The following is a 23920-nucleotide window of genomic DNA, read 5'->3' as shown; positions in this document are numbered from 1 at the left end:
TTGTACGTGAGTTTTTTCTATTAGGGTGTAATCTTTGGTTCAGGATTTGTTTTTAATTTACATTATTTATTTATTTTTTAAAAATAGTTTATTTAGAGAGAAGAGAAGGGGTAGAGAAAGGGAGAGCAATATCAATGTGTGGCCAACTCGCCAGTCCCCACCGGGGATCTGGCCTGTAGTCCAAGCGTGTGCCCTGACTGGGAATCAAACCTGTGACTCTTTGGTTTGCAGGCCAGCACTCAATCCACTGAGCCACACCAGCCAGGGCAGATTCCTTTTTTATTTTAAAGGACTAACTAACTGCTATAAAATATAATTATCCACCTGGTGTCAGCTAGCCCACATGATTTTTCTTTCAAGAACTGATTATATGCTGACTGGTTAAAAGTCTAAATAATTCAGATTTTAGATAATCTGCCTGTTTTGAGTAACGTTAATAATGTGTTTTGCCTTTCCAGAAAGAAGAGATGGTGTAAATCATTCACTATCCAATCTTTAAGGCCCGAAGCAGGGCCAAGGAGAACATGGCCTGGCCAGATATTTTTCGCAGAGGAACGCTGCTGTCCCGGTTCAGCCACCACCACGTTGCCGTGTTCCTGCTCACCTTCTTCAGGTCTGTGGGTTGCTGCAGCCTGCCTGGTGTGGTCGTTTCCTTTGGGGAGGGGGCTTCCTGCATGGCGAGTGCTTAAGCAGGAACTGGGCAGACTAGTCACTCACCTTGTACTGTTCCGTAGTTCTAATACAGTAGTTCTTGGGGGCTCTTTTGCCCGTATTTGGCACTATCTGGAGACATTTTTGTTGTCACGCTACTTGCGTCTAGTAGGTGGAGACCAGGGATGCTGTTAAATGTTCTGCAATGCACAAGACAGCCCCACACAGCAGAGAATTTGGGGGGCCCAAAATGTCAGTGGTTCTGTGGTTGAGAAACCCTGATCTAATACAGAGTTCTTATTTGTTAAAAGTAGGAGCTGGGAACAAAGGGCGCATTCAGGGACTGCCCTTTGCCTCCTTGAGCAGTAAAAGCGGTATGAGATCGTTGTGAGGAGCTGTGGTAACTCACAGGAACCCCTAACCAGTCAGCATGACTAAGTTTGTCCGTGTTTATGAGTCTGGCCCTTGGCGGCCTTTTGGTGTCAGGGGCGTGTGATTCATAACCCTGTGACTCAACATTTTGATTATTCTGAATAAATTTTTTTTCTTTATTGAAGGTACCACAAATGAGTATGATTTCTGTTTTGTTTTTGTTTTTGTTTATTTTAAGGTAGAAATTAGGAAGATGGGTCTAATTATGGAAGTAGGCAGTTTTGGATGTTTAGTTTAGGGGCTGTTCGTATGTGAGGGGTGGGGGCAGCAGCAGTATGAGGAAAAGTCAGGATCCAAGGAAAAGCTAGTGAATGGCTAGTGCAGTGAGCGGACGGTGTTTGCTAAAGACTTAAAAATTTTTTACAGGACTGAAATCATAATTCAGAGTGGGTTGGGATGAGTCACATCTCCATCCTTTAGGCCCAGGGCTAAGTTATGATTGAACTTGGGGGCTCATGTTGAAGAAGACTAGTTATTTATTTCTTTTGCTTAGCAGAGACTGTGTCATCTGGTGGTCTTTATAGAGCAATATTCTCTCTTTTTAAAGAGAAGAATTCTAAATTTGAATAAAACAAATAGGAATCGATCTGTGACTTCATTGAATGCTGTTTTGTTTGCTCTTCGTTCAGCTGTACTTCTTCTCTTTTGTAGTTATTCGTTGCTCCATGCATCAAGGAAAACATTTAGTAACGTCAAAGTCAGCATCTCTAAGCAGTGGACCCCAAGTGCTTTTAACAAGTCCATCGAACCTGCAGAGGTAAGGAGAACAGAGTGCCGGGGTGGATTTAAGAAAGGAACCATGCCCACTGAATTCTTCTTAAGCCCTTCTGCCTTGTTTCATTCATTTGCTTAGGACTCTGAAATGCCCTACTGTTTTCTAGGACATAAAGTCCTAACTCTTCTGCCTCGTTTCTTAGCTTGCCCCGATTCAGTGCCGTTCCAACCAGCTTATGTCTCTCTGTTCTGATATCACACACTCTGGCGAGCTGTTTTTTCATTGACTTTCACAAGGACCATGCTCATTTCTGCCTTTGAGATTTTGCTCATGTTCTTTTGTATGCTCTTCTACCTTCATTCCACCTGTCAAAATGTGGACCAATTTAAAGTGGACAGAGATTTGAAGGTTATATGACTTTGTCCCCAAAATGTAAATAATTTATTCAATCAATTGCATATTATGGGTCTATCTTACATAAACCCTATTACAGGCACTGGGAATACGAAAAATAAAAGCCTAGAGGACTTTAAAAAAAATAGGACCTCTCCTCCTGGAGCATTCTAGTGGATATATTCCTGAACAATTTATCATGAAGTTAACTTACCAAGAACTTTTAAGAGGAAAGATGTTACGAATAGGAGCTAGATTTCTGACAGATACGGGCTTGACTGGTGCTGTGTGCACAGCAGGGACCTGTAAATGATCACCGCAGCCCTTCGGGATGGACTGGCCTTAGAGAGGTCGTGCCCCAGCAGAGTCTTTGTGGTTATTGAGAGATGACTGCCCCACTTCTGTTTTAAAACTTATAGGGGGAAGGTGGACAATTACATTTTTTTTCACCTCTCATGATTAGGAATTTCTTTCTTCTACTGAGAGAAAAGTGTTCTGCTGTTTAGATTTGAGCCATGCATACGAAGTGTTCCCACTGCACGGTGGCCTGTTGAATAGCTGAAGAAAACCTGTCTCCCTAAGCTTTTCTTGTTTAGGGAAAACATCCCTGGCTCCCGTAACTGTAGTTTAGTGACACTGAGCACCAAATGTGATATTTGTGGTATTTCAGGTCCAGTCTGGCCAGTATACTGCGTAACAGGGTTTGGTTGAGGCACTGGATTTCTGGTTGTACTGCTCTGGCTGCCTTTGTGTTTTAGGTAACTGGGTTGGGGCTTCTGAGACCACCCTCAGGGTGACGATTCACTGGGAGGAGCGACAGGCCTCGGTGTACAGTTGTGCCCAACGCTGTGGCTCATTACAGCGAGCGAGTGCAGAGCAGTCAGCAGAGGGACAGGCACAGGGGCTGAGGTCTCGAGGAAACCAGCAGACACACAGGATGGGCTTACTGCTCCCAGCACAGGTAGTGACAACACAGGTGACAGAGCGTCCACCAGGCAAGCCGTTAAGCGCTGTGGTGCCATGGTTTTCATTGGGCTGGCCACACGGGGACTCTGCCTGGCCCATGTGAAAAGTCCACACTCCCAGAAGGAAAGCAGGTGCTCAGCGTAAACCGCACTGTTTGAACAGCAGAGCCACAGCAGCCAGTCTTAGCAGGGGATCATGGGAACCTCCCGGTGAGCAGCCTCAGGGGAGGTAGGTCTCTTTAAGGATAGCAGTCTCAGGCCTGCTCTGTTAACTCTTTCCTGCCAGGAGCCATGTTACTCTATGAGCTTGGCTTGAACTTGCAGTAATTTTTCTGCTGAGATATTTACGTACTTACTCCGCTGCTGAAGTAGGTTTCACCGTTCCGGTGGCTTAGACCTGCGGATTAAGTAGTGTGGATGGATTATGTGGAAGTCGAGTGCTGCCGGACCCCAGAGCTGCCGCCCTCGTGGGGAGCAGCGCTGGCTTCTTTCCTTGGACGTTCATGTGCAGGGTCGGTTTTCCCGAAGTCTGCTGCTGGGCCGGGCGTGCAGAGGCCAGGGTGGCGTGGACGCCGCGCGGTCTGTGCTTCCGGTCTGTGGCGCCTTCACGCGACCTTCCCTTTGACACTCTCTTTCTTGCCCAAAGTGGTACTAAGTATAGTACCAGATGTAGATGTATAATCAGCCTGAACTCTAAAAAATATTTGATCTATATATGTTGTTAAACATTTCTTAAATACCTTAAACAGCATCCTCAGAAAGTACTTGTTACAGCTTTTGTTTTTATGCATAGCTGTCTTAGGTGCTTTACAGAACTAATGCAGACACGGTCTCTGTACCCTGAGAATTTATAGTGGATCCCACTGACATGGACAAACTGGAAATATTAAATGAAAACAGCATGAAATTATGTTTATAGATTATAAAGAGGTAATGGTTAAATCTAATATTTGAGGACAACTTCACTGAAAGTTATAACCAAAATTTGTTCTAGTAAGAGTCCGTGCATCGGCAGACAGTACAGTCCTCCGTAGGATGCGTAAGAGTGTCAGGTTCCCTCCAGGAGCGCACAGCCCGGCTGCCCCCCAGACCCTCCCCTCAGGCGGGGAGCAGACCCCGGCCCATCGTGGGGCTCACCCTCTGCACACCGGGAAGCTCTCTCATGTCAGTAGTTCCCCCGCCTCCGTGCACAGCCCGCCCTCGGTGACAGACGTTCTCACCATGACCTTTTGAATGTGCCCACAAAGTCATGCTTCCAGGAAGTGTCTCAACATGCAGCGACTGTGGTGGCTTTGTACAGCTCCTGACCCCACAGCACAAGAAAACCCTACGTGCATACGGGCTGGCACATTCACGTGGTAACTGTACGTCCTCTCAGGCCGGCTTAAATCGCTGGAGCATTTAAAGTCATCTTGTCGGTGACCTTCATTAAACATTGGACGAGTCACTATGTGCACTCGGACCGGTTCTCACCTGCTGGTGGAGTCATCATGATTGGAGCTGTATTACTGACAGACTTTCTTTGCTAAGCTTTTTTCTGTTAACCTGTGTTCTGAATCTTCTCTGTTTGTCCTACTGTGTTGTTCTAGTGTTTGGTTCTGTCTGGTTTACATGGGTTATAAAGTAGGCAGGCAGAAATTAGTTCAGCTGGATTCTGGTGGTGAAGCAGAAGAAAGCTGTTTGCAGCCTGTCAGTTCTTGGGAAGGCCACACCCGCGGGAATTTTGGTGGCTTCTTGAAAGAGTCAAGAAAACCCTGACCTGGCAGCCGCTGCCTGAGGCCCCAGGTCTCTGGGGCAGATGTGCGTGTGCCCTCCAGGGCTTAATCCTGGGTCCTACTGAGCCCAGAGGGCATTGGGGGTCAAAGATTGTGGTTAGAGGGCAGATGTGGCACAAGACCCAGTCGGAGGTGTTTAGGGCCCCAGTTGGCAGAGATACTGACCCATCCAGCTGTGTGGGCTGCCTCCTTGTCGATCCTGAAAGCAGTGCCTGAGGTTCGTTACCGTTAACGGACTGGTGGCGTGAGCCGCCCCGGAATGAGCCCCGGTACTTCCCAATCACATGTATATGTTCTCTTACAGTTTGGGATTTTACTTTATTTTAAAGGCATATGTATTTTTAGTTGCTCATTGCGATTTTTCTTTTTACTATTCCTAAGTCAAGATTTCGCGTCTTTAAAAATCCATCTCAGAAATCATTTTAGTCCAGCAAATTGTGAGCCTTATAGTTATTTGGCTTTATATTCATAGATATTTACTGTTCTAGAAATTAAAACTTAGAGGTTGAAAAAATACATTAGTTTTTAAAGTTATTTTCAAGTGAATAAATAAACCCAAAACATGTTAACATGAATACATTTCATGAAAAATGACTTCTTTGAGACAAGAAAAATCACTTAATGAGGAGAGTGGCATTGATTGACACATTTTTGCAAATCTCCTCATGTCTGGCTGAATGGAAGACAATGGGTTTTCATGTCTGCTTCTGAATTCAGTCCCTGGCAGCATGATCCTTTCAAGTCTCTGAAGAGAGTTTGGCTCCCACAGATACATGGTGGAAAAGGGGGAAGTATTTTAACATCTTTTCCATTCAATCGTGGGTATTTGTCTTTGATACTACACCAGAATTTGACAAGTGACAATTTCTTAAAGGGTGGTTGCAATGTGGAATCCGAAACTGTATTAATTAACTTTTTATAACCTTACATTAAGACCCATTTGTCTGTCTTGTACTTTGATTGAACCTTGAAGTGACAGGCTGGTTTCATGCTTTTTTGAAGACATATCTGCCAGATACTTAAATCTGCCAGATACTCATGTACTCAGAGCTGGGCACTGTCTGTCCGTCCTTCTTTCAAGTAAAAAAGCCATCCCACCCGCAGCTCACACAGTGGCGCGGGCTCCCCGGGGCAGCCGTATCGCTCTGTGTGCCGAGTGCTGGGGTGTACCTTTCGCTTCATCAACACAGAACGGCAGGAATAGGTTTGCTCAGGGGCCAGATTCAGTGCAATTAATAATATTTCCTGCTTCATCAAGAACATTCTGAAATGAAATAGACTTTTTTTTTTTTTTTTTTTTTACTGTGATTAATACAGCACGGTTTGGTGTAACTGCTCACTTCATGCCAAACGCCAGAAGTTTTACCCACCGCAGCTTCAGCACCCCCAGTGGAAAATTTAAAGGGGAAAACGGAAATGGCTTTTAGTGCAATAGCCCCCCTCATCCATAGGGGATACGTTCCAGGACCCCCATGGATGCCTGAAACTGGATCATACCAAACCCTGTATATTCAGTGCTTTTTCCTGTATATACATACCTCTGATCAAGCTTACATTATAAATTAGGCACAGTAACAGATTAACAACAATAACTAATTTTAAAATGGAACAGTTATAACAATATACTGTAAAAAAAGTTATGTGAATGTGGTCTCCCCCCCCTTTCCCTCCCTTTCTCCCACCCTGCCCCCTCTGCTCATGCATGCTGCCCTTCTCCCTCTCCCTCTCAGAATACTGCAGCGTTGTGCACCCAGGCCGACCTCAGCTAACTGAAGCTGTGGATAGCAAAACCTTGGATAAGGGGGAGCTACTGTATTATGTGAACGGTTTCAACTATGCATGAGGGGGGCTACCGTATTTTTTTTTAATGTGCTTTATTGATTATGCTGTTACAGTGTCCCAATTTCTTTTCCCTTTGTTCCCCTCCACCCAGTGACCCCCCCTTCCTGCCAGTTGTACCCCCCCCTTAGTCCATGCCCATTGGTTGTGCATATAGTGTTTTTCAACGTCTTCCGAGGCTACCGTATTATGTGAATAGTTTTGACTGTGGATAAGGGGGGGTGGCTGCTGAACTGTGTGAATAGTTTGGACTGTGTGTGTGTGTGTTTCCTGTCTGTAAAGTACCTGTCTGCTCCTTTCAGCATCACCAGGTCCCCGAGAGAGCGGGGAGAGGTTGTATGAGGAGGTGCTGTGGGAAGCGCCCTCACTCGCAGGGGCCAGCGGGGACTGACACGTTCTCATCCTGTGTCCGTAGGTCTGGAGCGGCAACCGCTTGTTCCCCAGCGCGGAGGAAGCCACTCTGTTCCTCGGCACACTGGATACTATTTTCCTCTTCTCCTACGCCGTGGTGAGTTTTAGAATTCCGGGGTTTTTAAAGAAAGATGTAAAAGGAAACAGCTCCAAACTTTTTGAGGTTCGTAAGAGATTCTGACCTTGCTGACTGAGGAGAGATCAGTAGTGGCTGCAGGGGATGTTTTGTGTCCTTCTCATTCATTCATTCATTTGACAAAGGCTCATTGAGCAGCTAGCGCGTGCCAGGTACTTTTCCAGTCAGTTGACGTGGTCAGTGGGCAACACAGGAAAAATCCCTACCTTTATAAAACTTCTGTTCTTGGAGTGGGAGCTAAGGGAGACAGACAGTAACAGGGTGCTATAGATAAGTAAATTATGAAGTAGGTTTCAAGGTGGTGAGTGCTGTGGAGAAAAATGAAGCAGGAAAAGGGTGGCTGGGAAAACCTTACAGACCAGGCGATATTTGAGCAAAGACCTGAAGTGGGTGAGTGAGGTCAGTGTGTGTGGATGTTCAGGCTGGGGGTCCAGATTTCAGAGTCCTTTGGATGTACATGATTTTTTCAGTTATGAGACTGAGTGAAATCATCAAGAGAGTTGGTGGGGATAGAGAAGAGGTGTGAAGACAGAGCCGCGGGGTTCCCAGCGTTGGGAGGCCGGGAGGAGAGGAGTGGGCAGGGAGGCTGGGAGAGAGCCGCGGGGTTCCCAGTGTTGGGAGGCCGGAAGGAGAGGAATGGGCAGGGAGGCTGGGACGGAGCCGTGGGGTTCCCAGTGTTGGGAGGCCGGAAGGACAGGAGTGGGCAGGGAGTCCGGGAGAGAGCCGCGGGGTTCCCAGCGTTGGGAGGCCGGGAGGAGAGGAGTGGGCAGGGAGGCTGGGACGGAGCCCTGGGGAGTGGGAGAACTGAGAGGGTGGTGTCCAGGGAGCCAGACCAGGATGGCAAGGCGGGCTCTGTCTGAGCCGTCTTCTGGGACTGGGCAGCCAGAGTGCCTACTTGTAGGTGACGTCTGTGGTGGCTGCCGAGTTAGAGCTGTGGGGCCAGTGGTGGCAGCAGCTGGGACTGGGCACTGTGGGAGCAGCCTGACCTTTTCTCTCCAGCATCTTGTTTCCTGTCTGGAAAATGTGTCTAGTGATAACAAAAGCCTTTTAAGCAGGAATGCCCAGGTGATGCGGAATGCTGGGGGGAAGGTGCCAAAGTCATCTCTGAATGTTTATGTGGGTAATCATCAGACTGTTTTTTCTTCAGAGAGGAAAGTTACAGAAAAAGTTGGGACAATCTTAGGTCCTGTACCCTAACATCTCACTCCGGGCATTTTCAGTACAAAATCCCAACATGTGGTCATCTCCCTTTGGCTGCTCCCAGCAAGGCTTCTCTGAGCCTTTTATGAACTAGTTGAAGAAGCAGTGGAGACTGCTGGAAAAACCAGTTCTGCCACCATCAACAAGCTGTGTTGAACTTGGTGCCCCACTGGCATTTAACCTGTTTTTGATACTCAGTTTCCTCATCTATAGAGTTGTGATGATAACAGCTACCTGCAGGGTTAAGTAGGCTCCGGAGGTGAAACATAAGTGCTGTGAGCAGTCAGTGACCGTGGTTCTTCACATCAGGCTGCCTCGTCTTCTGTAACTTCCCAGGACTGTGCTGGCATTCGGAGCAGCACAGAGTAAACTGATTCCCTAATCTGAAACACTAACGGGGATCAGAGATTTTCCTCACCCCCGTTACTATCTGCAGCATAAGGCCCTGTGAGTAGCCGCTACAGCACAGAAAATCTGTAACGCTTGCAGGTGTCTCTTTGGAGATAGTGAAAGCTTGTCCATAATGAGGGAGAAGCATTTATTATGGCGTTTATCATCTAAATTTTCTCTAATCTAGATAGTTCATTAGGAATGCCTATATCGGAATTTAGGCTTTTAGTAAGGACTTTTATACATTTTACATATTTATGGCAGAAAACTAAAGCATGTTGCCCTTAGCTCTTGAGTGTGCTTGCTGCCGTGATCTGAGCATTTTAATTGCTGCCACTCCGGGGGAGGAGAGCAGAAGGCGGAACATTTGTACCTGTGTTCAACTAATTATTGCCTCTGCCTCCCTCCGTGCCTTGCCTTGTGATGTTATGAAACCCAAGGGTCACACATTAAACAGGCAGCACCTGTGCTGTAGAAGCTTCTGTTCTGCAGGACATGCTGGAACACATCTTCATTCTGAATGCAAATGGCTAAGAGGAATCCCTTGGGGAAAGTGGGTAACTGACATTTAGGAGTTAATCTGTTCTAGAAAATGGAATGTATTTATGTGCTTGCTTTATTGAAATAATTCTTGGGGGTGTTTATTTACGGTTTTCTTTTAGGCAGTTAGAGGACCAAGTAGGACACAAGTTTGCCCTGAATTATGATGTCTCAGTGCATGAGGTGTGCAGAAGTCCCAGTGTTGTTTCATGAAACATTTGTGGAACTGGTATCGACAGCTTGTCTAGGCACGAGAATGAGATTTGATTTGAAGTAATTTCAGTATTTTGCTTGCCTTATTGCTTTGCAGGGTATCTTATTTTTCAGGCCATGTTGTTATCCAGGGCTATAAAATAAAATGCTTTGTTTTTAGGGCCTTTTCATCAGTGGCATTGTCGGGGATCGGCTTAATTTACGATGTGTTCTGTCTTTTGGCATGTGCTCTTCGGCATTGGTGGTAAGTTCGAAAGTTTTAAAATGATGATGATGATGATGATGATGATGATAATTGTGATTACTGTCAGGTATTTTAGGATCCAAGCAATCCCCCTCGTAAAATTAATCTTTAGTTTTTGAATCCCGTGCCCACCTTTTCAGTTAGGGGAATCTTTTAGAAGTGTGATTTGGATCATGCGCCTTCCTTGACTCTCAGTCACCAACAAAGTCAGCTCATAAATAGCATGGCGTTCAGTGCTCTCCAGACCTGGTTCCCGCCCACCTTTCCGGTGGCATCTGTGTGTGTCACCACTCTGCTTGGTCCAACTACTTTCCGAGGCCCTAACATACCCGGCTCCTTTTGCCTCACTGCATTGTTTCTGCTGTTCCTCCTGCCTCGCATGGCCCTCTTTGCAGCTCTCCGTAGACTCCTTCGAGTCACTGGCCGTATGACACTTCCTGTATAGTGGCTTCCTTTACTGACACCCCTCCTAGAAGTCACCGTTCCCTCTTCTGAGCTCCCATGCCTCTGTGTCTTTGAAGGCATGAATATTGTCTGTTGCTTAGCCTGCTTACATCTGTACCAGTCTTGCTTTCCCTGGAGGCCAGAGCGCAGTGGTTAAGGTCACAGACCTCCTGGGACGGCACTGCCTGGTTTCAGTCCCTCCCCTGCAGTTTCCGAGCTCTGATTTCTCTGTGCTTCAGCTTCCTTGTTTGAATCCCTCTGCTTAGCGTTGTAGTGAGTGCTAGATGAGCTGCTCTGTGTAAGGTGTTTGGAACAGCGCCTGGTGCAGTACGTGGACAAGGTCTATACCTGAGTCATCTTCGTTTGCTTACGAGGGTCTGGTGGGACATTTTTGTTGACTGAATGAAGACATAGAGTTTAGTTAGACTCTGTTTTATTGTCGTTTTTCAATGTCTGCTGTTTTTTTCTTTGAAATTGTAGAGATTGAGCCACTTTGTTCACAGGCTGCTCACCCACATGTATATACATACTATTTGAAAATCTGTTTTAAAACATACTTAAAAAAATTTTTTTTTGAAAAATTGAAGTATGTACATAAACGTACCCTTTTTAGGGCATAGACCTGAATTTTGCCAACTGAGTATAGTCATGTAACTACCACCCCTCCTCCTTCTGACCATTTTTCTGTCCTTACAGTTTTGCTCATTTTAGCATGTCATGTAACTGGAATCATACAGTGTTATAGATACCCATGCCAAATATTCCCAAAAGAGACTTCAGCCACAAATAAAATGTAAACTCAATCAAACTATGGAAGAACGCAGTTACACAAATGCTACTAAATTAAATGCTTGTCACAGGTTACTCTGATTGAATTAGTAGCAGCACTAATGGTCACAGCTTGTGCTTCCCAGGCCCCATGATGCACCTAGCATGGCTCTGACTTAAACCACCCACATGCACTCAGTCCCCGTCACAGTCCTGCACAGACAGACACAGGCCTGAGGAAGAGGAAACAGAAATACAGGCAACCCTTGAACAGCATGGCTTTGAACTACACGGGTCCACTTATATGGAGATTTTTTTCAATAGATACTGTAAATATATTTTTTCTTACGATTTTCTTAATAATGTCTATTTCCCTAGCTTACTTTAGTGTAAGAATACAACATGGAATACATACACCTGCATGGATTTCTGACTGCTCGGGGTCAGCACCTCTAGCCCGCCTGTTGTTCAAGGGTCAGGCGGTGTAAAAGGAGGTCAGACTGTGAGGACTTAACTCTTTGGAGTGGGAGACACAAGTTGGAGGGATGATCATTCCTGAGCTTTTTGCTTTTTGACATCTTCGCCTCTTTGGTTGGTGGCAGTTTGGTGGCTGTCTCACTCAGTGCTGCTTGGAGCAGGCATATCCCAAGAGCCGGCCACACGTCTCGTGGGTCTAGACACTGGCCGTCCCCTGCCTGTAGTCCCTTCACGCAGAAGCAGACGTGCCTGGCGGCTGCAGTTACCCAGGTGTCCATGTGGATGTTAACGTCCCTCTTTCTTCCCTTCTTCTCTAAGGTGTTTGTCTTTGGCACTGTCACAGAATGGCTGCGTTTCTACAACAAGTGGCTGTACTGCTGCCTATGGATTGTGAATGGCCTGCTGCAGTCCACGGGGTGGCCCTGCGTGGTGGCTGTCATGGGCAACTGGTTTGGGAAAGCTGGGTATGACGCCTCGTTCCTCTTTAATGTCTCTTTTTAAGTCGTTTTCAGTATATGTGCTGCCGAAGCGAGCACATCTTTTTAAGTCGTTTTCATATTGGATTGTTCAGACTTGTCAGGTAACTCAGTCTCTTCCACACCAGCCAGTCCTCCCTTCGTTTTAGAAGGTTTACGGTAGTTTATGGAGAGGCGGGCCTTAGTGACGATGTGGCCCAATCAGTCGCTTCCACAGCACTCTCCAGCCATCGTAGGGTTTTTTTCTTTTTTTTAAGTATGTTTTATTGATTATGTTGTTAACAGTAGTTCCATTTTTTTCCCTTTTGCTCCCCTCTGCCCAGTGCCCCCCTTCCCTCCAGCAATCCCACCCCCCTTAGTTCATGTCCATGGGTCGTGCATATAAGTTCTTTGTCTTCACCTTTTCCTATACTGTTCTTAACCTCCCCCTGTCTATTTTGTACCAACTGATTATGCTTCTTAATCCCTGCACCATTTCCCCATTTCTCCCCCTTCCCTGCTCCCAGCTGATAACCCTCCAAAGGATCCCCACACCTATGATTCTGTTCCTGTTCTGGTTTGCTTAGCTGGATTTTGTTTTTACTTTTTAGATTCAGTTGTTGATAGTTGTGAGTTTGTTGTCATTTTAGTGTTCATAGTTTTGATCTTCTTTTTCTTAAGTAAGTCCCTTTGACATTTCATATAATAATGGCTTGGTGATGATGAACTCCTTTAGCTTTACATCGTCGGATTTTGAGTGTAGCTAAGGCAGTGCGTCTTAGTTTTCTCTTTAATTCTCGTTTTGGAGAACATAAATTCTCGTGTGCCAGCCCATCATGTATCTTCCTGAGGGTTTTGCCTTTCCATTTTGGAGACTCGTTTCTCTTCTTTCGCCTTCTTCCATTAAAGATAAGGAAGCTGAGCCCTGGCTGGTGTGGCTCAGTGGGTTGAGCGCCAGCCTGTGAACCATGGGGTTGCTAGTTCAATTCCTAGTCAGGGCACGTGCCTGGGTTGCGGGCCAGGTCCCCAGGTCGGGGTGCATGAGAGGCAACCACACATTGATGTTTCTTTCCCTCCCATCCCCTCTCTCTAAAAATAAATAAAATCTTAAAAAACACAGAGAGATAAGGAAGCTGGGGCCAAAAGTGATTCATGGGACTCACCTAAGATTGTAATAAGATGAGCTGGAGAATGCCAAACTTTGGGGCATTCCCCCCTAAACCTTTATGTAATTATTAGATTGTATTGAGTTTGCGTGTGTGGTGTGTTCAAGGTGTGAGGATAGGCACCTGTTAAAGTCTCTTGTAGGCCACCAGGAAGAACCATACTTAATTTACAGGGTGGAGATAAGTTTAGATACCCAAAGACTTGGCTTTGTTGTTTATCATTATTTGTGATACTCCAATTTCAGGAAGATTATTATTTGAATTTCTATCCTTTTTTGTAGATACATATTGATGTGTTGTGAGGTACACATTTATTTCATCGATGGCTCTATCTTTTGTTATTGGCACATTTATGTTAAAGCCAGTGTATGCACTGGACATGTCCCCCTGGGCAGCGGTCAGTGCGTGCTCCGAGGACTCCTCTCGGCTCCCAGCTCCCCGGGATGCTCCCGTATTGCCGTGTGCCAGTGGCTTCTATGTCGTTCTAACCCTGGCGTCACTGGTTTCACAGAACTGAGTTAAGAGGTCCGTGTTCCCTGTCATCCTTCTACTTTCTTCTGGAGTGGGTGGTGCTGTCTGCTCATGTGCTGTTGATTTCTGGAAATTATACAAAAGCTACTTGTTTATTATAGGCAAACCAGGTAATACAGATGAGCAAAGTGAAATAAAGGCAAAACCACCTGAAATCCTATCACTCAAAGATAATGACTTTGACATGTGTCATTTTGAGATCACTCTTATCTGAGTTTTTATAAATTGAATGACAGTGAGTACTTGATAGCAATGACAGGACAGGCTGACCCCTTGTTGTTTCTGTGGATCAACTGCAAAGAAACAAAGCATTCAAGAAAGCCATTACAGTTTCTTTGTGAAAGTAAGACAGTTTGTTTTTAAACAAGAAACACTAGTGAGTGAAATTGAGGATGCACTGCTTGGGACACGGTGACTTTTCCCATGAGACGTGACAATAAACCAGAAAGTACCAATAAGGCTATGACAGCTCATCTCCCAGTTACTACTTCAGCCAATTTCTGGAGAAAGCAGGCCTTTGGCCGGCAGGTGTTATTCAGAGCCTGCCCTTCTGACTCTTGCTCCCAGAACCCTCTCGCAGATCTTACATATTTTAGAGGATCTGGGCATTTTAGCACTGGGGAAGAATGTAGAAATTACCTCGTTCAAATCAGTTATTTTCCAGGTGAAAGAAGCCGGGGCTCAGGGGAATTCAGTGAGCTATGAGGACATTGTCCAGAAAAGCTGTCACCTTGGATGAGTCAGGCCCCTTTTCCTGGTTGTGAGGGTCAGAGTTTGTTAAAACAAACTGAGGCTCCGTAACTCAAATTTGCATGCTCACGCAGCATCAAGCCCTCACCTGTAGCCCCTGCTCTCAGTCCCCGAGGAGCACGGGGTTTCCCGGGCGGGGACGCGGGGCCTTACTGGGAGTTGCTTGAAATTACCCAGCTGGAGCTAGCAGCCCTCGGACTTCTGAACAGCCTTTATGCTTCCGTGTTGCCCGCTCTTCAATCCTAAGATTCCTTCTGTCTCGATGAGGTTATAAAAATGTTTAAAGCGCTAGATAATCTTTCTTAAAAAATACTTTACTCATTTATTTTTAGAAAGAGGGGAAGGGGGGGGACAAAGAGAGGGAGAGAGACATCAGTGTGAGAGAAATATAGATCAGTTACCTCTTGCACAGACCTGCCTCGCAAGTGAGGCATGTGCCCTGAGTGGGAATTGAACTGATGACCCTTCGCTTTTTGCAGGATGGCACTCAACCAACTGAGCCACACTGGTCAGGGCAAAAGAGCTAGATAATCTAACAGTGTGTTAATATGTATCAAATAGATAAACTACAAATGTGAACTTTAAATAAACTGACTTTCGTAACCAGTTTTCTTCCACCAACCTTACTGTCATTGCCTGTATTCAGAGCTAATCATTTTTTCTCCAAGACTGTTCTAAAAGTTAGTTTTCCTCCCCCCAGACTCTTCTACACATCCATTTAAAAAGCCTTATTGAGGTGTCCAATAAGCCACACATATTTAAAGTGTACCATCCGCAGAGTTTGGGCGTGGATACACCCTTAAAACCATCAGCACGGTTAAGATAATGGACAATCCATCACCCCCAAAAGTTTCCTTATGCTCCTTGGCAGTTCCTCCTCCCACCCCTCCCAACACTACCTCTCTCCCTCCTGCTGCCATCTTCTGACCGCTGCTGATCTGCTTTCTGTTACCTTAGGCTAACTGGAATTTTCTAAAATTTTATAAAAGTGGGATCATACACTATGTACTCTTTCTTATTTGTCCTCTTTCACTCAGCATAGTTAGAGATCCATTGATGTTGTATATTGACAGTCCATTCCTTTTCGTAGTGGAACAGTAATTAATTGTACTACAGTTTGTTGATCTGTGCACCTGTTGGTGACCATTTGGGTTGTTTTCCGTTTTTGGCTATTACAAGTAAAGTTACTGTGAATATTTGTGTACAAATCCTTATGTGGACGTAGGTTTTCCTTTCTGTGGATAAATACCTTGGAATAGAACGGCTGGATCATATGGTAGATGTGTTTATATCTTTTTAAGAAATTGGCCATATCTTCGATATGGTTGTACCATTTTGCATTTCTACCAGCAGAGTTTAAAGGGCTCTAGTTTCTGTATATCTTTGCCAGCGCCTGGTGTGCTTGGTCTTTTTTGACTTAGGCTATTCTGTAGCCATATAATGATACCTCATTGTGGTTTTAATTTGCATTTCCCTAATGTCTGATGATGCTGAGCATCATTTCATGTGCTTAATTGCATCATATTTTTGTATGTGAAGTATATTAAAATCTTTGGCCCCCTTTTCAAATTTTTAAAATTTTGAGATGATGGTAGATTTGTACTCTTTAACATTTTAATTGCACAGTCTGTTTTCATATAACTGTTTTGAGATTTCTTTATATTCCAGATACAGGTCTTATGAGTGTTATGCACTATTTAATCTGTGGCTTGTCTTCTAAGTTCTCTTAATAGTTTCTTTCAATGAGTTCCAATTTAAACTTTAGTATAATAAAATCTTAGAGTTTGGCCCTGGCTGGTGTGGCTCAGTGAATTGAGTGCTGGCCTATGAATCAAAGGGTTGCCAGTTTGATTCCCAGTCAGGGTACATGCCCGTTGTAGGCCACATCCCCAGTTGGGTGTGTGCAAGAGGCAACCACACATTGATATTTCTCTCCCTCTTTTTCTCCCTCCCTTCCCCTCTCTCTAAAAATAAATAAATAATAGAATCTTTTTAAAAAATCTTAGAGTTTGAAGAGACCCAATGTTTTGCTTGTACTTGGATATACTTAAAAAGTCTTAAAATAGAATGTTGATTCTCTGTAGTGTGAACTTTTATTGTTTTGGCCATTTTGTATTTGAACCACAGATTGAATTCCTTCTTATGCTCTTGCGTTCTGTTTTCCGCTGTTCTCCGTCTTAGGCGAGGAGTGGTGTTTGGTCTGTGGAGTGCCTGTGCTTCAGTGGGCAATATCCTGGGAGCGTGCCTGGCCTCTTCTGTTCTGCAGTATGGTTATGAGGTAGGTATTTCTTTCTAGCTTCTTCTCGAGTATATACATATATGAGGTCTGTCCAGAAAGTATCCAGCCACATACTGTGAAAAATAGAGACGTTTGTTGAAGAAGATAAAAGAAACATTGTATACAGGACAAGGAGGTCTCAGTCCCCTTCAAAGTAGGCACCGTGGGACCTCACACAGTTCTCCCAGTCACCATCAGCTGCCCTGTCGTATTTTCCTAAACCTCATTGACGATCTGAAATCTCTTCCCTTTCAAAGGTGATTTTAGCTTTGGGAAAAGGCGGAAGTCGCAGGGCACCAAATCTGGGCTGTAGTGGGGCTGAGTCACCTGGGTGATTTGATGCTTTGCTAAAAAACTCTGCACGAGACATGATGCATGAGCAGGCGCATTGTCGTGATGAAGCTGTCAGTCACCTGTTGCCCATAGCTGTGGCCTTCTGAGTCATCTGAATAGTTTCCACGGAGGAATGTTCAAGCTTAAAGCAAAATTTGATGCAGATTCATTACTCAGTCATCTTCAATGTGATGACCTCAGAGTACACATGCTCACTGAACAGCATCTATTGCCCCAGCTGACTAGTACAGTGTAATTGTCACTGTTCACACATGTGCATTTTTAGTTCATGCTCCTTGGCTGCCAGGCTACATTGATGTGGCACAAACTATTCTCATTATAGTAACAACGGCTGGACTTTTTCAGACAGATCTCAGATGTATTTTCTTTTTAGGAAATAATACTGTGGCCTTTTAATACCACCTTGAGCTATGTCTGGGTAGGGCAAGGCTTGTGTTAATAGTAAACAAACTCATGACAGATTGAAACATAATATTCCTGGAAAACACTCAAGTTGAATGACAATCAATTGGGAAAGGTAGCTGCAATTCATGTTACAGATAAAGACCCAATGTTTCTGTATAAAAAAGGACCCACAGATTGATAAGAAAAAGACCAACAACACAGAAAAAAGGTAAAGGACTTGAACCTGTAGTTGATAAAAAGGGAATAGCAACAGCTTATAAACATATGAAAAGAAATTCCTCTTCACTTGTACTTTTATTTCATTAATATTTATTAAGTCCCTCTAAGTGACTCTAGACAGTAGAGAATGGACACTGGCCAAAAGGGACACAAGTTTCTGCCCTGTGGAGCGTAGGTGTTGTTGGAGGAGAAATACAAATTAAAACTATGCTGTAAAAAAGAAAGAAACTACACTGAATAGTTATGAGACTGGTAAAAATCCAAAAGTGTGATTATATGTTGTGTTTATGAGGACGTGAAGAAATAGGCATTATAGTTGGCAAAGTAAAAAACCCTCTTGGGGTCAATATGGGACTGTCTGTCAAAATCACAGCTGCAGGAATTAACCCCACAGGTTAATACTTCACACGCAGTGACATCTGCAGGGTTATTTATTTCAGCAAAGCTTTGATAACAAATGTCAACCCACAGGGACATAGTTAAACCATGATACACCTGTTCAGTGGGACGCTGTGCAGCTGTGCAACAGAATTACAAAGCTCTCTCTACATCGATGCAGAGACATCTCCATGGTGTACATGTAGCGGTACCTCGGTACTCGTCAGCTCCAGAACTTGTCAAACCTGGTACGCATCACATTTTGACGAGAAAAAATGTTTCAGCACTTGGTGCTTGGTTGTCACTCGTCAGAATTAATTAATGACAAGTACTGAGGGACCACTACTGCTAAACGGTGTGTATGAAGTGCTGCCATTTGTGTACAGTGGGGATGACGTCCAGAGTACGTATTTGTATTGGCTTGTATATTTCTAAAACAATCTCTGGGAAGCGAAATGTGGTAACAACGATGGTTATATGATTGGGTAGGAGGGGTGCGGGGAGAGTTTTTACTACGCATCTACTTTTTGTTGCTTGAACTGTAAATGTGTGGCCTATGTCTACAGAGGACTGATGGGAAGTCCTTCCAGTGTCACGGTCTTCTTCGTTCTAGGCTGTTCAGCCTCACACTTGGATTGTGCTCATTGGCTCAGACGGGAATCTCTGTTTGCCCTATGTGATGGTCCCACAGCTGACCCCTGAAAACACTTATTTTGTCACTGATTGTTCAAAAATTCAGACTGTCTGTCCGTACCAGGCTCCATTGTCTATAAATAAAATTCAGCTATGCAGCCTGGCTTTCAAGAGTCTTTAATCTTGATTTCACCTTTCCAAATCAGTTTTTTTTTTTTAGTCTTTATGGGCTCTTTATTCAGATGCTCCACATCAGTTTTATAGCCCCTGTTACCTCCCAGCGGAAGCCCCCTGCCTCCCACCCTGTGCCCATTCTTCAGTTGTGCCTGGAAAGATGGTCAGCTCCTTTGATTTCCAGCTCTTCCTTAAAGCATTGTGTAGCTGCTTTAGCCTCTTTAGCTATTAATTTCTTCTAAATTCCTATACATGTTTCTTATTAGCAGTGGGCCTCCTCATTTATTCAGCTACATGCTGCCTTATAGTATTATTTTGCTTATTGTTTGATCCCCTCAACTGGGTAAAATACCTTTGATGGCAGATACTATCTCTTATGGGGGGCTCTGTGGTGCAAAGAGGGAGGTGTTTGGAGCTGGTCCTGATTTCACAGTTATAATAGTACCACTCGGTGTTCAGGGGACCGTTATTGTCCTCTGAGCCTCGAGAGTCATTGGAAAAACTGAAGAGAAAACACAGGTAAAACACAGCTCAGTGCCTGGCCCAGGCTAAGTACTCAGCACTCACTTCTTCCCCGGGTTCCCAGTCCTTCCCGCCCACCTCCCACACATGCCCCGATGACTGTCCCAGCTTGTAAGGAGCTCCTGCCCTCTCTCCTGCAGTATGCCTTTCTGGTGACGGCGGCCGTGCAGTTTGCTGGTGGGATCATCATCTTCTTTGGACTCCTGGTGTCACCTGAAGAAATTGGTGAGGACAAGCTGTTGCTTCTGTTCAGAACATCTCACTATTATTGGTGGAGAGAACTCTGAGGCTGGGACAGCCAGTCTCTCTTTTTTTTTTTTTTTTTCCTTCCTGGGAGAACTGTGAACCCTTTCCAGTGAATTAAAGGAGCAGGATTGCTGTTTGCGTCCTGTGTCCAGCTAAGCTGGGCCTGGCCTCACATATTTGAGGGGAGTGAGGCTCATCTTCTACAGATACAGGGAAAACTCATCGTTTGCAAATGAGTTTTATAATTGGGACACTGGTTAGAAATTAGCATGGATGTGTTCCTAATTTCACTTGTTGAGACAGATTTCTTTTCCTTCAGAAAAATAATTTAGCATGATGCTTATCTCTGGTTAAATACAGAATTGGTACAAGCAAAACCACAGAAGCAAATAGATGTACGATCCTCTTTTGAATATTATTAAAGAAGCACATCAATTTAATAGCATGTAATTAACTTCTTTTTGTATGTAAGAGAGCTATTGTGATTTAGTTGAAAACACATTGCTTTGAAGCCTGATAAAGTAGAATTAGAGACCTGGGTTTGTTGCTATGTGACCTTAATTGAACTTAGTTGACCTTGGCCTCTGAACTTTGTTGCTTCTGCTATAAAATGGAAATAAAATAATATTGACCCCATAAGTAATGATACTTGCACAACACTTAGCACAGTGCCAGTCACCTGGAAGGCACTATAAATTATGGCTGTTACTGTTGTTTTAGGTCTCCCAGGTATTGAGGCAGAAGAAAATGTTGAAGAAGACTCGCACAGGCCATTAATTAATGGTGGTGAAAATGAAGATGAGTATGAGGCTAATTATTCCATCCAAGAAGGCAGTACTGTCGCCCACGTCAAGGCAATAAGCTTCTATCAGGCTTGTTGCCTGCCTGGAGTTATCCCGGTAAGGCTCATTCAGGTGTCCTTACAGCACCTGGTGTGATACGGTGATCTAGGGGTGAACTCTGCCCAGGATGAAGCATCTTTAAGTATTTAGCTCCTCTCTGATACTTCGTTTTAGGCACATATGTTCAGAGGAACATTGGATAGTGACCTCAGCTTATTTTTATATTGGCACCACTTGACATTTTTTTTTGACACCTAATTCAGAGGTCAGCAAACCTTTTCTGTGAGGAGCCAGATAATAAACGTTTTCAGCTTTGGGGAGACTGCACAGCCCCTGCCACAAACTACTTAACTGGAGAGCAAAAGAAGCCGTGGGTCACGTGGAACGAGCGGGCAGGCTAGATTTGGCCTTGAGCCCTGGCTTGCTGGCCCTGCTCTAGCATTCGAGTAAGAAGGCAAAGTCAGGTTTAAATACATACTTTTTGGCCTGCTGCAGTATTATAAAACTGAATTCAACCGAGAGGAGTTCTGGGTGGGTTGTTAAGTCCGCCGTCACTGCCCATATCCTTATTTTAGGTGGGAGCAGTTGTCTGCTCTTTTATCGAAAGGCCCAGAGCAGAATACTCCACAGTATTTCTTGGTAATGCATGCCAGTGTTCCCACAGCCTTTACACTCAGGAGAACTTCCTAACGTCTGAACTAAATCCCTTCTGCAGCAGTTTTTCTGTCTTGGTGTTTCGGGCACTCTAGCATGGATGGGAGTGGAAGTTGAGAGGCCTAGGTTATGTTTCCAGCGTACCCACTAACTCTCTGTGGGGCCTGGGGTGGGTCACCAGCCCACCCTCGTGTCTCAGTTCCCCTTCCCGTGGAGTAGAAAGCACACCAGTCTTCCCTGGGGTCTGGAACGTTGGGTTATTATATTGTGAACATGCACCTGTTTTTATTTAATTGTTCATTGGTGCTTCTGAATGTCACCCCTGAGCTAGAATCAGAATCTGCAGGTTGTCTGTCTCATGCCTGTCAGTTTCATTCTGCCTACGCCCCCAGGCTACGTAAGAGAACCACATTTGCAAACAGTTCAGTATGAGTTAAAATGTAAGTTCCCATGATTCTTTAAAATGTGATGTGTAATATAAGGGAAATGCAAGTTTCTTTAGGCCTGTTCTTATGCTAATGATTAGTATATTTTAACTATTAAAATAATCTGCTGGTAACAGATTAATTTCTGAGATAGAACTTAAATTTGTTGTGACTAAATATGGACTCTTCTGCTGTTCCTCTGTATTTCCCAAGCTGCTGTTCCCGGACCTGGGTAGGGACATAACGGAAATCCAGTTAATTCAATTCCTTTGTCTCTGGAGCAGACTGTCTGGACATAATGCACCGTGATTGGGACTGGGCTCTCTAGGGGGTGGCTGTTGCCTGGCCGGGAAGCTGTTTTAAAACAAGTGATACCTAGGGAATAACTGGCAGCTCCAGGGAAAAGAATATACTAGCCAGACACCCTTTGAAGTCCGTCTCTCTGTTCCTCCCCCTCTTTCCTTTGATGCTAAATGTCAGGATTTCCTGGTAATAATGTGTTGAATATAGGCGTCTTAGCGCCGCTGCGATCTTAAGGCAGCTGCAACTTTTATTTGTAGAAGTAGAGCCACGAGGCCCACAACAGCCCTGCTCTTTCCTTTTTGACCCACCAGAGATGCTCTGCGTTCCACTGGGTGTGAAAATGTAAAGCTTATGGAAACCGTAATGTGAAAGTAGTTGTGATGTTGATTTCCTTTTTTAGACCTTGAAACTATAGTTTAGTCATGTTGTTTTTCATAATATTAACTTTGCGGGAAGTAGCAGAGCTAAAATAGTTTGGCTGCAAGCAGTAGAAGCTGTGATGTTTACTGGATTTATTTGCTTATGGTTAATGCTAGTCAGTGGCATTAATAACTTTAATCTTCATCTAAATAAAGAAATATGAGTATGTGCCCTGCCTTGTAGATTCAAAACACTGGTTTGCTTCTACCACAGAACAAAAGGAGAAGAAACTGGGGAGAATTAGGAGATGATCATATGTGTTTTCTGTCCCAAAGGCCTGCTGTACATGCCTTTCTAAAAGTTCATGGGGTTAAAGAGAAGAGGGAGGCCAGATAAAGTCAGGCCAATTGGAATTTGTAGAAATGTTTAATTTTACTATCAGGTACTATTTGTCCCAAACACCTCTATTTTGTTTTGCTTTTTAATTTCATTAGAAGTTGTGGTCCTGCTGTGCTGTGCTGTTCCTTATTGATAATTTCATGTTTTTCTTATAGTACTCACTGGCCTATGCCTGCCTGAAGCTAGTGAACTACTCCTTCTTCTTCTGGTTGCCCTTCTACCTGAGTAACAACTTTGGATGGAAGGAGGCCGAAGCTGACAAGCTGTCCATTTGGTATGACGTTGGAGGGATTATAGGTAAGGCCCGTGATGCATCTTTTTCTATAATAGTCACTAGTAATCTTTTCCTGGGTTATGAAATATGACATCATTTAACCTTTTATTACTTATTCCACAGCCATTTTTCCTAAACTCTCCTACCAGTAAACAGTCAAACTCTTAAAAAAAAAAGTCCGTAGAGAAGAAGACCCAGCCCACAGCAGCCCTGTGATTCATGGGCTCTTAGTTCTCAGTCCCTAGCTGACGGAGCGCTTCTTTTGTCTTGGGCGTCTCCCTCTGTGACCTCTCTTAATGTAACCTGCTTACACTTCCAGTAATGTCTTAACTCTTAGCTATACACGTTAGCTCAGTGTATAGATTTTCAGATCATAGCAGTAGGAATAACAGCAGACATTAATATTTGTGACTATTTTGTGGCTGTTTTGGACACAGCAGATTTTGGTAGCAACTTTTTGTTATAGCTGGAAGTATAAACAGGGAGATAATAAGACAGACGTCAGACGTACAGAATGCACTTAAATGGCTGTGACAAAACCTTAGAGTCCTTTCTGTGGTGTTTACACTTAGAATCCTGGCAAGACTGAACTGCCCTGAGCCCATGAAAGCACCCAGTGTAACCTGAGGGGATCTTACTCTTGTTGTATTTCAACTTGTTTGTCCTTATTCTATTAAAAACTTTTTTTTTAAGATTTTATTTTTAGAGGGTCGGGAAAGAGGGTTCTAGAAAGAGAGGGAGAAAAACATCAATGTGTGAAAGATTGGTTGCCTCATACATGTGCCCCGACTGGGGACTAAACCTGCAACTCAGGCATGTGCTCTGACCAGGAATCGAACCAGCGAAGAGGGAAAACAACAGGGAGAGTGGGTGGTTTTGGTGATTGTCTCTTTTTCCTTATTTTGGTGTCTGCTTTGTGGTGCCTTGTCCCAATTAGCCATTGTGACAATTAAGCCAGG

General features: G+C 44.4%; 1 protein-coding gene across 1 annotated transcript in view; it reads left to right on the top strand.

Moving 5' to 3' along the window:
• The first annotated feature begins 503 nt into the window (after positions 1-503).
• SLC37A3 (solute carrier family 37 member 3) overlaps positions 504-23920 on the top strand; it is a 32655-nt gene continuing 9238 nt past the window's right edge. Inside the window, exons 1-9 of the mRNA XM_090287584.1 lie at positions 504-613; positions 1735-1840; positions 7186-7278; positions 9821-9904; positions 11912-12057; positions 16677-16773; positions 19599-19683; positions 20425-20603; positions 22843-22984. Coding sequence (XP_090143710.1) covers positions 525-613; positions 1735-1840; positions 7186-7278; positions 9821-9904; positions 11912-12057; positions 16677-16773; positions 19599-19683; positions 20425-20603; positions 22843-22984 — 1021 coding nt within the window. The 5' untranslated portion in view covers positions 504-524. The remainder of the gene's footprint in view (positions 614-1734; positions 1841-7185; positions 7279-9820; positions 9905-11911; positions 12058-16676; positions 16774-19598; positions 19684-20424; positions 20604-22842; positions 22985-23920) is intronic.

This window comes from Furipterus horrens, unplaced genomic scaffold, assembly GCF_987537825.1.
Source record: "Furipterus horrens unplaced genomic scaffold, mFurHor1.1.pri manual_scaffold_9, whole genome shotgun sequence".
NCBI classification, from domain to species: Eukaryota; Metazoa; Chordata; class Mammalia; order Chiroptera; family Furipteridae; genus Furipterus; species Furipterus horrens.
The sequence above is the reverse complement of the archived record's forward strand: the minus strand, read 5'-3'. Positions and strand labels throughout refer to the sequence as shown.